Source organism: Hydra vulgaris, chromosome 03 (assembly GCF_038396675.1).
Source record: "Hydra vulgaris chromosome 03, alternate assembly HydraT2T_AEP".
In the NCBI taxonomy this organism is placed as follows: domain Eukaryota; kingdom Metazoa; phylum Cnidaria; class Hydrozoa; order Anthoathecata; family Hydridae; genus Hydra; species Hydra vulgaris.
The window spans coordinates 61,646,929-61,665,733 of record NC_088922.1 but is presented as its reverse complement, the minus strand read 5'-3'; the positions used below and the strand labels follow the sequence as shown (position 1 = coordinate 61,665,733).

General features: G+C 29.9%; 2 protein-coding genes across 3 annotated transcripts; both read left to right on the top strand.

Annotated features, from left to right (window-relative positions):
* Nucleotides 1–7,034: 7,034 nt before the first annotated feature.
* Nucleotides 7,035–18,150, top strand: LOC136078325 (uncharacterized). Of its 2 annotated transcripts, XM_065793925.1 has the most exons (10): nt 7,035–7,111; nt 7,335–7,603; nt 13,461–13,643; nt 13,953–14,089; nt 14,340–14,427; nt 14,541–14,730; nt 15,044–15,233; nt 15,382–15,540; nt 15,698–15,813; nt 17,593–18,150. In XM_065793925.1, exons 4-7 carry the CDS (start codon nt 13,965–13,967, stop codon nt 15,211–15,213), a joined length of 573 nt encoding a protein of 190 aa, XP_065649997.1. In that variant the 5' UTR covers nt 7,035–7,111; nt 7,335–7,603; nt 13,461–13,643; nt 13,953–13,964; the 3' UTR covers nt 15,214–15,233; nt 15,382–15,540; nt 15,698–15,813; nt 17,593–18,150. The 2 variants fall into 2 exon arrangements, with proteins under 2 accessions (XP_065649997.1, XP_065649996.1); XM_065793924.1 differs by lacking the exons at nt 7,035–7,111; nt 7,335–7,603 and adding an exon at nt 9,904–10,041 and having other exon boundaries at nt 15,044–15,540.
* On the top strand, nt 10,163–12,714 carry LOC136078324 (uncharacterized). The gene has a single exon (XM_065793923.1). The coding sequence runs from the start codon at nt 10,283–10,285 to the stop codon at nt 11,594–11,596; it is 1,314 nt and encodes a 437-aa protein (XP_065649995.1). The 5' UTR covers nt 10,163–10,282; the 3' UTR covers nt 11,597–12,714.
* Nucleotides 18,151–18,805: the final 655 nt, after the last annotated feature.

Genomic DNA, 18,805 nt, shown 5'->3' with positions numbered 1-18,805 from the left:
AAATTTAAGTTTTATCTTATTATTTACTGAAAATTGTTTTAATAAAACAACTTCTTTTAAATCTACAAACTTTTTAATTATATTTTTACTATAAAATATCTAGGTTTATAATATTAATTTATGACATTAGTAAAATATTGCTAATATGAATGCTATATATATAAAGAAATATGTATATATAAATAATCAATGTATCCCTCTGTCTCCCGCCCAACATCAGGGAAAATGTAAATTAGATAATAAAAGTGCAGCAAGAAATAGGGTGACTGCTACAAAATATTTTCAACGAAGTTTGGCAGGTGCATAGATAAATGAATAACTTAAACAAAAAAATTGGATAGAAAAAAAAAGAGGCTATATTCTGGACGTTAATTTCACCACAGAAGTACGACCAAAATTTTGACATCAACAAACTCAATATATCAAGTGAGTATAATTAAAACCAAATCGAACTAATGCTTCAACTACTCTTCTTTCTAAAAATAATCTATGTTGGTAACGAATACTAAAAATTTATTCCACAAAGCTTTTCTCAAGCACGCTAACTTGGAAGAGGCTACGAAAAATGTGGCACAAAATTTTAGCACAAAATTCGGTTCCGTAAAACGCGATAGTCACGTACCTAATCAAAAGAGAATAAAAAATTAGTTTTTAAATAATTAAAGTTACATTTGATAAAGTTACAATTATTATTTAATTACACTGTTATGTTATCATGTGATTTACATGCTAACATATTAAATAATAAAAAAATATGAAAAAAAAAAGTTAACAAACTTAAATCTTTATTTTTCGTATAGTGCATATTTTTCATATTGTGGAACATCACGGTGATACCGTGATACTACAATAGTGGTATAATGCTGTTAAAGTTACGGTAAAATACCGTAAATTTCACGGTAAAGTTATACAGTGTGGCCAAAAATAGTTCGTTCAGCTTTTTCCAATTATAAAAACTACTTTTGACAAATACATTGTCGTAATCAGTTGAAAATAGTTTGCAAAAATAACAAAATACACATCCATGGATTCAGAAAACATTAAATATTTTCGGTCACACTTTTCACCATTATTCATCACTTTTTGAAAATATTTAACCGAACAATATCTATACTGGTTTTTGAACATTCGTTTCGAAGATTCAAAATCAAAGTCTTTATTTTGAAAAAAAGCACACCCCTTGTTTAAATACTTCATACGTTCATTTTCTTTTAATTGTAATGGCCATAAAGTAGGGTCTTTATGTAGAATGGTATCCAGGGGAGAAAAAAAATCATGATAAACAAAAGCCTAACAAAAAAATAATAAGTATATGTAATGAGTATCATAAAAAGTGACAACTTTTGAAAAATAATATTAAATGCCTGAAAAGTAAATTGTTTGTTTAGCAGACGTTAGAGGCATCATTAAAAGAAAGATAAGTGAAAATTAGAGTACCCAAGTTAAGTTCATTATTACGCATTGTAGATTCAACACTTTTAACTCCGCGAATTTTATTTGAAGGATTGAGGCAGGCTACCTCATTTTCCGTGTTATTGCTTTCATCAATTCTTTCATTGTTTTTATCATTTTCTACAGTTAGTGGAAACTGCATATTGATTTAGTTTGATGAAAAACAATTTGTCATTTTCGGAAGTTTAGCTACCATTTCCTCTCTCTCTTTTTTCAATCTCCTTTTAGAAACTCCACTCATATTTTCTTAGCATATTAATAATAACTGTATAACCTGAAAAGTGTTAAGCTATTCGTTTTTTCTCTTGAATCTTCTCTTTCGCAAGTTAAGCTCTACAGCTTTTATATGTATTCACACAAGAATTTCTTTGTGCGGAAGTACAAAAGAATTGTAGAGTTGCAATCGTTCATACATTTTCAAAGACAATATAATTATTCAAGTCACCAATAATTTTCCAAAGGGAATTGTTTTCGTAGCAATTTTTACAAATATTTTTGATATTAGGCTCAGCTGCCAATCTAGCAATTTTTTTTTTTTTTGTAGAAGTGATTAGCGCTCCTCCGGTAGTCCAAGACCGGAAAAAAAAATTTTAATGCAGCGTTTTTGTTGGCAGTTTTTTTTCATTTGTGTTTTTTTTTTTTTTTTAATTAGTCAATTAAGGAAATTTAACCTTGGCTTTTTTGAGTTAATAAAAGATTTAATTTTCAGAGTTTATAAAAAATCTCTTGCTTTGTATTGAAGCCCCTAAATTGTGGGGCCCGGGGCTATAACCCCCCTTCCTCCAAGCCACCCCCTACCTCATCTTAATCTAGCACTTATTTAATATCTGCAGATATTGAAAACATACCACAATTTTCAAATGCTTTTTTTAATTTAGGATCAAGAAGTGATTCAACTGGGTGATCAAGCAGTTAGAAATGACCCCGTTTTGAAGAATAGGGTTTATCCAAAGTCGAACGCAATCTAGTCATACTAAATGGACCACCTCAAAATCTGGCACTTTTTCTTATATATTCTACAAACAAAAAAGTTCTTGCTCCGTTTTTTACGAAACTTCTCTCAACAGGGAGAGACGATTAACAGAGACTGGCTTATCAGGAGTGGAACTGCAAAAGCTTTCGTTTGTTTTCCCTGCTCTATTTTTGGACAAAAGCATAATTTTTGACCTGGATTTCATTCTTTCCACTTGATGTGGAATGGCGAAATAAAAGATTACTGGCGAAAGCTATGAAACTTTAAAAGCCACCAGTATAATGTTCAACACAGAAATCACTACATTGTTTGGAAATCAGCCTTTGAAGCCTTGAAAAATCAGACCGGGATCGATTCAGAACTTGAAAAGTCAATAAGAAATAAGTAATCTAAGTGGTATGAAATTTTAGCTTCAAGACATCTAAGTTTTCGAGGTGTGTTAGCAATTTATGTTCATAAGATAATTTTAATGTTGTTTGGAATATTAATCTAAATTTAATCTTTATTTCAATATTATGTTCATATTTGTGTAGGTTCATCAAACATGCTGGAAAAGTATGATAATGGTAATTTTTTATCCACCCTTGAGCTGTTGGGGAAACACAATAGGACACTTCAGTTTTATCTAGAAGAAGTTTCTCGACACCAAAAACAAGAAAAAAGAATGCAAGCGCACTATTTGAGCTGGAAAACTCAAAATCAATTCATTATTCATTATGAAACTGTTTTCGCTGCTGTTTTCAAAGAGGTCCACACAGCCATTTTTTTTCCATTGTTAATGATGGAACTCCGGACGTGTCTTATACGGAACAAATCATTTTTGTTCTTCGAAAAAAATGATTTGTTCCGTATACCTTCGTTTTCTGAAGGTAAAAAGTCTGGAGGAAAAAAGGTTTCTGACATTGTGTAGCTAATTATAGTCGTTTTGGATCAAATCCGAACTGATTTAAAGAACTGTAGGGCCCAGAGCTATGATAACGGGACTAAAATTTCCGGTCTATACAAAGGATTGCCGCCTATCATTCGTGAGAAAAATCCTCAAGCTTTGTTCATGCCTTGCAGTGCGCATAATCTCAATAAAGCTGGAGTTCATTCTGCAGAATCTTCTACTCAACAATTGTTTATTACAATTAACAACAGTTAAATAGTCAACAATTATTTTGGCAACATCCAATCTTTGTATAACCTTTTTAGTATTAGCACCATGCGCTGGTAAAGTTTGACTGAGGCGACTAAGCAGTACCTTCACCAAACTTCCAAATAAGACGGAGTGCACGCGTAATAGCTGTCCGGCCATTGTTGAGACGACCGAAAGATATACTGAAGTTTTTGAAACTTCTTTTTTTTTTTTTTTTTTTTTTAGTATTGTATTTGCCGATTGAAAATAATTTACACTCGTAATTTATAAAAACAAATATTTACATGACTGGGGCTTGAAGAAGACAAAATTCATCTTATCATTAAGCCCCCCCTAAAAAAATGCATATTCATCAAATAAAATGTTTTAACAAAATGCAAAAAATAAAATATATAACGTTTAAAATATTTAGTAATTCAAAGAGTATTTATATTTAAGAACTGATTAGTAAAATAAGATGATATATAAGTATTAATATTACAAAAAGAATTTACAATAACTTTTTTTAATAAAAATTGAAATTATAAAATTTTACAATATTTTTAGTAATTAGTATTTCAAATAATAAAACTTAAAAAAATCGTTTGTAAATTCAAAACTTATAAGATAAGAAATACATTTACAATAGCAGACTATTGTTTAGAATATTAAATATAATATTAAAGAGTAATTAGTAGGTTAATTTTTGTTTTTGTTTGCTAGTTTAAAAAGCTTTTTAGAAGAACTTTAATTCATTTTCATGTATCATCAGTAATTGCTTAAGTTTTGTTTTAAACTGGTTTAAAGAATAATTAGATTTCAGCTCATTATTTAATATTGTATTCCACAGCTTAGGACCTCGGTTAGCAATTGAGAATTTGGTTGCTGAATATTGTGTTTTGGATTGAATGTAATTGTTTTTTGAAAATCTGGTAGGGTATATGTGGTTTATTTTTTCAAAAAGTGAATTAAATAACATTGGTGATATTTTTTTATCAAGTTTAAACATGAAGATAAGAATATGGTAAAGGTTTAGTTTATATACATTTAGAATATTAAGTTTATTAAATAATGTTTGAGTGTGAGAGAAACGGTCTACGTTTGTAATTATCCTTATAGCCTGTTTTTGTTTACTAAACAGTTTTTTTACTTTTGTTGCGTTTGTGCTGCACCAAGCAACGTTTGCATAATTTAAGTAGCAATGAATTAAAGAAAAATATAAGTTTTTTAAACAAGATAGATTTAAAAACTGCTTGGCTTTATACAAAACACCTATATTTTTTGATATTTTATTTTCAATTAGACCTATGTGGTCCCTCCAGGTTAAATTTTCATCCAGAACCACACCTAAAAATTTTATTGATTGCTCTCTTTTTAATAATGCGTTATCAATAAAAAGATCAGGAAGTTTTAATGGAATATCTTGTTTTTTATGAAGACGAGATATTCCATTAAAACTTCCTGATCTTTTTATTGATAACGCATTATTAAAAAGAGAGCAATAAAAAGATCAGGAAGTTTTAATGGAATATCTCGTCTTCATAAAAAACAAGATATTCCATTAAAACTTCCTGATCTTTTTATTGATAACGCATTATTAAAAAGAGAGCAATCAATAAAATTGTTAGGTGTGGTTCTGGATGAAAATTTAACCTGGAGGGACCACATAGTTCTTTAAAGAACTTAAATTGGAAGATCATCGACTAAAATTAGCTAAGGCACTCAAAATATGGGTTCAATCTATTTAATTAATTGCCTTGATTTCTTACTAATTTAAGGCTCTTCTATGGGTCAACGATGTCTGCCTCCTTCGTCAATAAGAAAGCATTTTTTTTGACAAAAGAAAGCATTTTTTTTGACAAATTTTTTAAAAAATCTAATTGATGATCTTGACCGACTACGTTCTTCTTGTTCCCAAATCCTCCAAGAAGCGAAAATGATTGCATCTATGTTAGCCTCGTTTGGCTTTCAAAATGATTTTGTTATTAAGAGGACAAGGTAAAGGAAAACACTTCACGGCGAGTCGATGAACACAACCCATTTCCACAAAGTCGAATCAAAGGGTTTTGAGGTGAACGTATTTGATGTTGCTCTTGACGCGCTGCTCTAACAGAAAAGATACAGAATGGATACAGCTCAAAAGACGGCGTATATGTTTTTGTTCATATAGATACCACAGATCTCCGAAACAAGACTGTGCTATGGAAAGTACAACGCTAAATATAAGTAATTTCTACTTAGCGTTGTACTTTCCATATCAATTTCTCCTTCTAGTCACAAAGAAAGACTTAGTCAGAAAGAAAAATGCAAAGTCCTGGCAAATCTCTACGTAAATGATGTAAAAGAAGAGGAGTTGATTGAAGAAATCCGTCATCTAGATGTTCTGAAGCAATCAAATACTTTAGACATATAGAATCTCTTTTTCTATCAAGTTGCTCAACAGAATCTACTAGAAAGGTCTTCAGTCAATATTTCCTTTAATTTACATTTTACTTTGCATTTTTAACACAATCCCGGTTTCAGTGGCTGAAGGAGAGCGCTCTTTCAGTAAGCTTGCTCTCATCAAATCCAAATTGCGATCAGCAATGACTAAAGAGAGGCTTTTTTTTTATGTGAAATTTATTTTGCCTTTAAAAAATGTTTACATTGCATATGCATATTTCGAAATTAATGATGGCTGGAGCAAGATGAAGGCATAGCTTGCCTTATCGCCGAGCCCCATATATAAAAAATAGTTCTACATAACCGTAACATACAAATATGTATAAAAACATAAATCAGAATTTAAACAGGAAATAATTCAGAAAATAAAGAAATTAAAAATAGCAATAAAGAAGTGTTGAAATGCTTACAGCTTCTAAAATGTTTAAGAATCACTTAAAAGTTTTTGAATAAAAAAATAATAATATAAAATTTCAAAATTAACATAATTACAGGATGAATTTTTAACATCATCACTTAAATTTCATTGATATATAAATAAACTTTTTTATATTTTTTTAAGCTTATATTAAAAGAAACATTTAAAGTCGAATAAATTAAAATCCCTGAACAGTAGTAATTTAAAAAAAAAACAATAGTCGGATAAATTAAGATCCCTGAACAGTAGTAATCGTTTTGATTCATTTTTAAATTGCTATAATGTAGTCTTGTTTTTGTTGACAATCTCTGGGAATTTTTTCCACAGATAAGGTGTATTTAATTGAATAGTCCGCGGTATTTAATTGAGTAGGAGATTAATTTTAAATTATATTTGAGAAGAAGTTATCTAAAACCTTTCTTGAATATTTATGATTAATATTATTAAAACAAGTTTAAAATATTTTAGGGGACAATCCCATTTTTGTTTTAAACATAAACAATAATTTCATGCATCGAGCGCACGCAAAAGTGGTTCGCAAGGAGTATTTCTATAGGCTCCAAAAACTATTCTGCACGCATGTCTTTGTTTGTTGTAGATTTTATTAAGTTTTGTATAGCCATTATTAGTCCACACAATGTTTCAGTAAGAAAAATAACTGTGAATAAAGGCAAAATACAATTTTTTTGGGATGTTAAATTTAGAAAAGGTTTAAACTTAAACATCATTGCGATATTTTTTGAGAGTATTCTTTCAATATTTATAAGTGAATATCACAGCAAATTTTCATCCAGTTTTATTTCTAAAAAGTTTACGTATGTTTCCCTTTTAATATAAGTATTATTAATTACAAGATTTGGTTATTTTAGAGCGATGTTTTCTGATTTATTTACTTTATGGAAAAGTATAAGTTTTGTTTTATCCACATTTAGTGAGAGATTGTTACATACGAACCATTCATTAAATTTACATAACTGTTTTTAAAAGTGTTTTAATATCTCTGTGAGAACAAAAAAGATTGGAAACGAAGTTAGATCTAAACGATTTGTTGCTAAGTTTAAGTCGTTTATGTACAATAGAAATAAGATTGGTCCTAAAATAGAGCCCTGAAGAACTCCTCAAGTTATGGAATATGGAAATGCATTATTTCAATCATATTATAAAAATTGCTTTTAGTTTGTCAGATAACCTTTGAACCAAAGTAAGTTTTTATTTTTCACTCCTTAATTGTCAAGCTTTTTTATTAGTAGGGGAGACCGGGGTTTGTTGACTCTGTTTTTACTCTATAAGCTCTGTAGCCCTAACGGCACATTTTTTTGAAAATATTAAAGTGTGGTCCCAAAGAGTATGAATTTGGGTAACTTTTAAAAGTTACATTCATTTACAAAAAAAAATTCTTGGGGCCTTACGGGGCCCTCAAAAAAAAAAAAATTGCGCCAACTTACCCCTCCACGGGGTAAGTTGCTTATACTCAAGGGGTAAGTTAACTCACAATAATAAAAATTAAAGTTTAAGGTCCTATTTATATGTATTCCAATAATATTTTAACCTCCCCACCTCTTTTTTTTTAAAGAAACCATAGCTGAAATATACTTTTATCAATATCATCAAACTTTTGGGTTAAGTCATTAGCAAAAGAGTAATTATAAATAAGTCATAACATAAGCAAAAGAGTAATTATAGTTAAAAAGTATATAATTAAAAAGTATAATTAAAAAGTGAAAAAAAGTGAAAACAAAACAGTGCTCCCAATTTATGGTTATACAATAAGAATTAAAACGTATATTGTTTTATAATATGAATATTTTCAACTAATTAAGTTTCAAATCGGCTAGTAGCAATTATTGCAAATGAAAAACAAAGAGTTTCCGATTATGCATGACTCGTGAGCCCAAAGGTGACATTGAGTGCATTGAACCCAGACTTCTTCTGGTTTACTTTTAGAAAACATTCCAACACAAACATTTTTTGAATAGTCTTAAATCTTCAGGCGATAGAACTACAGTTGACTCTGCAAATGCATTGTACATCATTATTGCTTGAATATCATTATGTGGTTCTGTATCTTTTGAGCAACCAGCTTCTAACATGTCATTCTCTGATATTGTAAAATCAACATCAGTTACATTACTTATATTCAGCGTTGTACTTTCCATAGCACAGTCTTGTTTCGGAGATCTGTGGTATCTATCTGTGGTATAGGCTGGCATAAAATCGTGTTCACTAAAAATGTTAACATTCAGTGGGAAAATTCCTGTTTTTTCAAAACCAGCCTTGATATTATTAGGGATACATGCTAATGGAAATGAGTTACCCACAATACCTGGTATAATGAAAATAGACATTGTGGAACCAGGGTGCATTGTCATCCATGCATCGCAAGCTGTGTTAGTGTATTTTTTAAAAGGTCTGAATACACTTCGATCTACAGGTTGAAGTTTGTGGCTGCAATGAGAAGGAAATGAACAAACTGATACCCCATTTTCTTTAAAGTAATCTAAAGCCTCTACTGAAAGATGAGAGCCATGATTGTCTAATAGCAACAAAACGGGTCGTTCTTTCGTACTTCTAGCATATTTGACAAAATGATGGGAAAACTGCAAAAATTGAACTTCGGTCAACCAGATGGGTTTGCTGCGCCTGCACTTCCATTAGGAGCACCATTTGAAAAATAGCTTTTAAATTTCACACGAGAAAATATGAAAAATGGAGGAATTGAATTTCCACTTGCAGAAACAGCAACTGCCACAGTAACTAAATTGCCTCTCTCAGCGGAAGTAACACGTCCATTTTGTTTAAAACCTTTTCTTGCTACAATATGATCTGGAGTTTGAACTGTGGTAATACCAGTTTCATCCATATTCCAAATATCTCCACTTTCTAACTTTAAACGATTAAGAACAATTTGTAAATTGTTGTAAAACTTTTGAACATTTGTTGGATTAAAACTGGAAACACGTGCTTGATTTGTTGCCTCAGGTTTTCTTATTGACAGTTTTTTGTGCCTTTTGAGGTAAGCACTGAACCAGTGCTTACCTCAAAAGCGAATAGCATTTTTATGCTATTCGCTTTTCCATACTGATAAGCTAGTTTCCTCACTTCCTTAGGAGAAAGTCCATAATAAATATCAGAGGCTTTGGTCACATATTGTTCTAATAAATCTTCTTGTAAATCAGTAAAAACCTAAATGAGCAATACCAATATTAAAATAAATAACACTATATATATGCACACACACACACACACACACACACACACACACACACACACACACACACACACACACACACACACACACACACACACACACACACAAAACACAGTTATAAAATATAACTGCTATTTTCTTTAACACACACATACACTCTAAGATGAATTCAGGGAAATTATTACATGAATTATTCAGTTAATTTTTCCGCCCTTAAAATCAGGCGAAACTCCTGATTTTCAGTTGAACGATTTAGGTTATTTCATGCTCTGATTTATTCAGGCAACAAATTAAGAAAAACGCGTTTACTCCATATTGAAATATTCAGTAGCGAAATTTCTAGCGTTGTATGTACACTCAACTTTTGTTCTAAGTGTTGTAAAATGAAAGGTCTCTAAAGAAGCTAGAGAACAGTATGCAGGTTCTAGAAGGTATGTTAATTTTCTGAAGGTATGTTAATTTTCTGTACATTAGACTTGATTAGTACTAGTCATTTTTCTCAATAATAATTTAAAGTTTTTTTTTTCAATAATAATTTAGAAAAATGTTAAATTTCCTTTATTTTTTAAAGATTAAAAGTGTATTTTCAACTATATATTCTAAGGTATTTTTTAACTAAAACAATTTTTGCTGTTTACAGGTTCACTAATATAAAAAAGTAAATCAATAAAAATGCAGTTAACATGCTGTAAATGTGCACGCAATTTCCCAACAATAAAGTTTTTACTTTGCCATATGAAAGGTATACATGCGCTTGAGGAACCAAGTGAACTTATATATAGCCAAAAAGGATGCAAAAGATTATTTACATCTTTTCATAGTTTTCAAAAACATGTGCGTTCTCATGTTAAAAGAGAAGTTTGGAAAGTGCCTTTTGTTGCTAATCAAATACTTGATTTATCACAAGGCAATTTTGATACCCAAGATAGCTTTGTGCCAGAAGATTTTGATGACGTTAATGATGCTCCTGATGCACAACCGATTCTAGATGTAGCTGAATGTTTCGACCATAGAGGAATATTTTTACCAGCTGCCAAGTTTCTTCTTAATCTAATATCTGCTGCTATACCATTAAGCAATACCAATGACATCCGTAATGGCTTGGATGAGATGTTTTCTGTTTTTGCTTGTGCTGTGCAACATAAAGTCAGTGAAGTATTTACTATGAATTGTTTAGAGAATAAAAACACAGCAGAATTTTTTCTTGCTGCTCTTGAACACCCATTCCAGAATATTGATACTATGAAAAAGCTGAGTACATATCTAGAAAGGGTTGGTGCATTAATTATCCCTACTGAAATTGCATTGGGACATTGGTGGGAAACAAAGATGGGCAAGCAAGTTCAAGTAGAAGACACTTTTATGTTTGTGCCCATCAGCAAAACCTTTAAGTATATTTTTAGACACTCTGATTGCTGGTCAGCCTGCACTTTTAGTGAAAATATAGCTGAAGGTGGAATCTTATGTGACTACCAAGATGGAAGTAATCGCCAAGCGCATCAAAATCGCCATCCCTTGCCTTCAGTTAATTTTATCACCCACGAACTCATTATTCAACTCTATTATGATGATGTAGAAACAGTAAATCCTATAGGATCAAAAGTGTCCATACATAAGCTTGGAACATTTTACTTTATTCTGAAAAATTTTCCAGCTGTTTTTAATTCCAATTTAGCAAATGTACATTTAGTTGCATTGACATATGTCAATGACATAAAAAATTATGGCATTAATGCAGTTTTAAGAGCCATTGTTGACGATTTAAAGTGTATGGAGGATGGATTTCAAATTAAAGTTGATGGTGAAGCTACTTCAAGACATGTGCAATGCATTCTTGGTCAAATTACAGGGGACAATCTTGGACTTAATACTTGTTTAGGCTATGTAGAGTCTTTTAATAGTGACTTTTGTTGTGATCTTTGCACAGCTGACAAAAAACAATGCAAAGCATTTTTACAGAAGTTCCAACGCTTCAATTACCTGTAGCACAATATGAGGAAATTGTTAACAAATTAGCTATGCAGCAAGTTTATAAAATTACGTGCAACATCTTTTTGATTTAAATTTGTTAAATAATCATCTCAGACATTTTCCTTATAGATTAGCATTACAAGACAAAAAACCCAGTCTGATAACTGAAAATCGATTAAAAGATAACAGTTCTCTTCTTGGACAGAGATCTAGTCAAACAATGACTTTACTAATTGTCCTGCCTTTGTTGATTGGTGATAAAGTACCAAGTAACTCTGAACACTGGAAACTTTTGCTGCTACTATTAAAAATTTCAATTATTGTATTTTCACCTGCAGTCCACAAATTTGACATGACATATTTAGCGGCTTTGATTTCTGACCATAACACCCTATTAAAAAATCTTTTTCCAAATAAGAATTTAATGTACAAACACCACAGGCACACATTATCCAAGTCTAATCTTAGAAAATGGGCCATTAGCCAGGATGTGGTGCATGCGTTTTGAAGCCAAACACAATTTTTTTAAGAGATTAGCCCACATTGTGTGCAACTTTTGTAACATTGCCTACACTCTTGCATTTCGTCATCAACTTGCACAATGTAGTCAGTGGTGGAAAAAAACAGGTTTTAAACAAAGCCTTGTTTTGGGCACATTTACAGAAACACTTTTATATCTTGTGCCAAATGGAGAAACAATATCATCACATTTTGCAGATAAACATGCTGTTGTATATCTAGCAAATTTTATTGAAGCCTATGGTACTGTTTACAAACCTGGAATGTCACTAATAGCAGACATTAATGAACATGGAGAGCCAAACTTTATTTGTATAGACAAGATTGTGATCATGGACAAAAAAGCTCATTTGTTATGCCATAGTTTTAGGCTAATTCAGTTTGATGAGCACCTACACAGCTACACTGTAACTTGTGATGATACCAAAACTGTCAGCTGTTACACACTTGATAGTTTGCTTGACTATCATCCTGTTTTTTTGGGTACTTGCTATAATCCGATCTGTCACTTTATGCACATTTCATTGCGTCACACGCTATGTGCAGATAACATATAAATGTGATATAATTTGGTCAAATATTTTGATTTGTAAAACATACATTATGAGTTAAAACATAAATGAGTTGTTTTATTTAGATACCATGTGTATTTGTGTGCTTTTCTTTGACTTAGGATTTTTCGAAAATAAAAAATAATAAAATTTGAATATTAATTATTCAATTTTGTTAATGTATATATATATGTATAATTTTTATCATATATATATATGTATAATACTTTTTGTATTTATATTCATATATATATATGAATATAAATACAATATATATATATATATATATATATATATATATATATATAGATATATATATATATATATATATATATATATACAAAGAAATAATGCAAGAGTACAATATTACATCACTCATTTTATTTTAAATCTTTATAATATTACTGATTAGTTATTCTAATATATATATATATATATATATATATATATATATATATATATATATATATATATATATATATATATATATATATATATATATATATATATATATATATATATATATATATATATATTAGAATACTAATCAGTAATATTATAAAGAATTAAAATAAAATGAGTGATGTAATATTGTACTCTTGCAATATTTCTTTGTATGATAGATTTATAGCTTTAACTTTAAGATTGTCTATGATACTTGTCTTAAAACCCTCTCTTTATAATCTCAATAACTTTGTGTAAATTATCAATAACTATGTATAAATCTCTCTCTTTCATCTCAATATTGAATGAAAACTTGAACTAAGGTATCAACTTACATTATTCTTAGCATATTTATTTAATAATAGAATGAGCAGCCTCTTTGCCATATCAACTCCGACGAAGCATAAATACAACTACAAAGCTCTGCATCTATATATACTGATATAAGACAGCATATTGTACCTACAACAACAATCATAATGGATTAAATAAATTCCGGTGTTGTTAGCAGTTCTGTTAGAACATCATATAAATGTCAATATAAGTTTGTGAGTGAAATTTGTTTAATAAATAATATTAAATGAAACTTTTAAGCTTTTTTAATAAAATTGTTATATTTATTAATAAGCATAGTAAATGATTATTAGCTTGCATTTGCTACAAAAGATTATTTTTTTCTATAACTTTTGTTAAATGTTGTATTGTGAGTTATGGTTGTTATTAAATTTATATCATTAATGCATATATATTTATAATTTATAATTTTGTTAGAAGCTTAAACTTTTTTTGAAATTATTTATATAATTGTATATATTTCACTATTTGTAATATTGTAAAAGAGAATTTTAATTTTTAAGGACATTGATGGTATGTTAAAAGATCACCCTAAAGGTGCATCAATCTTGTCTGAGTATGAACGAACCAGGCAGTTAGTTTTGATGAAGGATCTTTTTGTGCGTATCATTGTTGGAAATCTTGTAAAAGATAATAACTGGTTAGGAAGTCTTTAATATGATATTTTATTCAGATATTTATATTTGTTTGGCATTTGAATGTTTGAATATTGTGTTCGAATATTTAAATCAGTAAATAAAACAAATCTAAAATAAAATAAATTTTAAATCTAAAATAAAATAAATTTTATTTTAGATATAAGTTATTATTTATAAAAGTTTACTGCAAAAAATAAATGGAGCTACAGGAAGGTTATTAAACACAACAAAATTGATTTTCTTTTTTTGCAGCTATCCCAATACAGAGAAAAAAAAGTCTTTGGCAATGGAGGTGATAAACCGCTTTCCAACCTTAAGAAGTGGTAATGGAGATGGTTATGTAAGTCTTGTTATAAGTCTAATTGAAACTTTTGTTTGCATATTTATGGAAATGGGAATATAGTTGAAATTTTATTTAGTTTAGCTTTACGAAACTTTTTTTTTTACTTAAAGGATGCTTACTTCAGACAGTATGTTGAAGTAATACGAAACGGAAAATTAAGAAAGTATTCCCCGTCAGGCTCTATTAAAGAACGCTTAAAGACGCTGAGAAAACAACTTCCGGTTATTGAAAAGGCACACAAGCCGCATCAGAAGTGCCTAAGAACAGATGCAGTTGATCTAGTCAATGGACCCATGACAGGTTTTTATTTTAATTGTTTGTTTATAGATTGAACATTTGCATTAAGTATATATTTAAAATACATTTATTTGGATAACTCTATAGTTGAAAAATTTGTATTCAATAATAGTATAACAATTATTGATTTACTTGTAAGTTTTATTTATTTTTATATATATTATTTCTTGATTTTCATTCTGATTTATTCATAGTTTTATCTTATTTATATGTAATGGTGTATTTAAGTGCTGTATTAAAATATATTTAAAGATATAGTAAAAGATTATAGTTTCTTTAATTGCCTTTTTTTAATATTTTCAATTTTTTTCATCAGAGTATTTTACCGAAGATGAAAGGGCACTTACCCATGAACTTATAAACGAGACACCTAACGAGGATCGCATAAATATTATTATGGGATCAACCTATTCAAGTTGCAGTCTCTGGGTTAGGGAAGGAAGACCTCCCATAAAAACAATTTTTTTTTATCATTTCCCCCATTAAGAAATATTTACTCATCTGCGGTAAGCTTTTAATTTGCTTTCAGTAATCATTGTGTAGTTAGTTGATGAAATTATGAGTTGCCACTAAAATTATTTATGCCACTGTTTGTTAGTTGTTTACATTAATGATTTATTGTATAAACTAATTAAATTATTTTGTTTGAGGAAGAATTCTGTAGAAGTGCACCCAACAGCAAACGGCTAGTGGAGGGACTGGGAGATTGTTTTTCCAGGATCTTTTTGTATGCCAAAGGAAAATGCAAAGGGTTGTCAACCGAGCTTGCAATATTACTTGATGAGTTAGCAGCTGACAACAACCTACTCGAAAGTACATGTTTGTTTAATTTTATTTAAATTTAAATAGAGATCCTATCTACAAATAAGTTAAAATTAACTTATTATTAAGTTTATAAAAATTATATTATATTGTTTTAGTTACTTTTATTATGTGTATGTAATGTATGTACTTGACAACATTTTTACAGAAACCAAACAAGAATACGCTCTGTTACTACTTCCGCTTATGCTGAGTGTGCCTATGCGAAATCAGCAATGTGCCTCGGTTGCTGAAGTGTGCAAGCGATTTGTTAAGCTTCATCCAGTAAGCAATAGCTACGTTTATCTTATTTTATCAATATTTTATGTTAAATTTGTTCAAAATGTAAAAATGCATAAACTATATATTTATTAGGGTGGTCCAAAAAAGTCAAGTATCATATATTGCAGAGGCATGTTGTTTGTTATGTTCATTTTGTTTAAAAAAGCTACTGTGCAAAATATTACATAGTTCGGACTGTATTTAGAGGTTGCTCAATGCTATAAAAGTTTCATAGTTGATGCCACAGTGTAAATACTATGTAATTTTCATTTGTTTTTATTTTCTGGCTCAGCAGTGAAAAATTACAATATAACTATAGATTAAATGAATCATATTATCAAAATAATGCAAATTGCAGGAACAAATAAATGAATTTAAGACAAATTTAAATTTAAAAATCACTGAAAAGTTATTGAAAATCGAAATCATTCAAAATAAAAATCACTGAAAAGTTATTGAAAATCAAAAACACAATCATTCACATTGTTCGTAAATGTCAGAAAAGTCATTTAAGGGGGTGGAGACAACAAGGTGCTCCACAACTAGTAGTAGTGCTTGTTTTGTCTTTTCGTCCCTTGTCAAAGAATCATTGAAAGTGGAAATCATTGCAGCTCCCCTCTCTGCCCCATCATCTACAATTTTCAGTTTCTCAAGCTTTCTGCACCCTTCCTGAAACGATCCACCTTTAAGCCATCTCCATTTCCTGTACAGTCTGAGAGCAACTTGCCATCCCAGTGTAATACTAAAAAGGTATCCCTGCTATATATACTAGCACGTCGAACTGAGCTACTGGAGATTGATCTGTTGCTGTTGTGGCATTCAAAATGTGAACAGTGCGCCAGTCTGAAATGTTAATACGGTCCAATGCAGAAACCAACTCTGGAGTCATTTTCAATTTCTTGGAAGGAGTTGATTGCTTTGATCTTGATTACGTCTTTAAGGAGAGCCATGTTCTGATGATTCTGAGTCTGAAAAGGATAGTGTCGAGTCAACAAGTTGCACCTTTAAGCTTCCATTTTTTTCTTCTCTTTCTCTATTCGCTCTTTTTTTTTGGCAGTTTGCAATGATTGCATTGGTCTCCATAACTGGAATATGTGCCATTGTCCACAAGAACAGCACTTCGTTGACGACTTTTTTGTGATTTTCTTGACTGTTGGTTCCGAAGAAGAAACTGCGCTTTAGAACATATTTTTCTGTTGGAAGGAATCACTCACCAAAGTTCTCCAATGTTTGCCCAATCAAATATATTTCTGTTGCTTTTCTTGTTGGTATATTTATTGCAGCTTTAGCCATTGTTTATTTTAAATTATTTAACCTACAATAAATTATGCAAGCAAGTTCTATTAAAATGAGTAAAATGTTAATTCAAAAAGTTAATTCAGTAATTAATAATTATAGTATTACCAAAAAACGGTGTTTAAAATTGTATGTAATAATTATTCTAGAAGTATATTAAGTTTAATGCTGACATCTACTGAATGAGTAAGAAATTTCTACAATATTTCTACATTGATAATGAAACACAATGGTTAAACACAATAAAAAATACAGTCTGCACAAAAACTCTAGTTTAAAAAAATTTTTTTGCAAAACTACAAAATATTCTAGACTTTGATATGCCTTAGCAACCCCTAAATATATTTTTTTTCAACCTGAAACTTTGCACAGTTGATTTTTTAGACCAAAAAGAAGAAATAAGGCAACATGCCTCATTAATTTAAACAAAAAAAAATTTAGCATGTTAAAATGGACCACCCTAATATTTATATTACCTTTTTTTAGAATGGAACTTCAATGGATGAAATTCTTGAGAAAATTAAAAGTGAAGGAATTAAGCAACCAATAATTATTGCACTGGGTATAACTGGCAACATTAGCCAATCGTTTGTCGTTATAGAAAACGAAGTTATTGAGTCGCGCTGTATGGTCTCTGCTGTTGACAAATGTTTCAAGCTACACTACATCGGTTAGATTAAGTATGACCAAAGTGTAAGCCATGTTTGGCAGTTTTTGCAGGTGCATTTGTATGGGATCTTGGACAATGTTCCTATCTCAGAATGTGTACGGGATCTTGTTACTTTTTTAAAAACGCGTTAAATATATTTAACGCTTTTTAAATAAGCAACATCTATTCACATTCTGAGATAGGAACATTGTCAAAAATGTTATACAAATGCATACATCAACGAAATCTTTTTATTTTGTTTAAGATGTATTTGTGTTTGAAATATAGTTTTTATTTTTTTCGACATGTATTTATCCACACAAGTGTACAATATAAATAGTGCTAAATGCATTGTAATGTTGGTAATTATATTAATAAATTTCTTTTAACTTTAATTATTGTAATTATCTCTACCTACAAGTAAGAACTAAATAACATGATTAATGAAATCATAATGAATTCTATCATAAATTTAAGTAATTAATAGTCGAACAATTATAAATGTGAAGTGCACGAACAACATAGTATAATATAGTTTTTGAATCCCAGGTTAAATTAGGCGTGTGCAAATACTTTACTCAATTCAGCAATGGCGAAATTCTTTCAAAATTAATTTTATCCACAATAAAAATGCCGACAATATAATAAATATTATAAAAACGGTATAAAAACCCGAGTTGGTGAAAGTTTTTTCCTGAATATACAGTTATACATTTCCTGAATTTCAGTGCAACAAAAATCCCTGATTTTCAGAAGGCTTGGTTTCCCTGATTTTCAGAAAAATATAATTCCCTGAATTTCAGGCGATAACGCCTGAAAATCAATTGTGCCTTAACGCAATGATTAATTCAGTAAGTTATCCCTGAATTTCAGTTGCGATTTCCTGATTTTGTTTAAGAGTGTAGGTTAACACACACTAACACACAGTTATAAAATATAACTGATATGTTCTTTAAGACCATTGAGCACTCTATTTGTAAATAAAAACACTAACATAATTTTTATAACGGGTGATGCTGAAGTTATCGGACAAATCCTAATTTCATTATT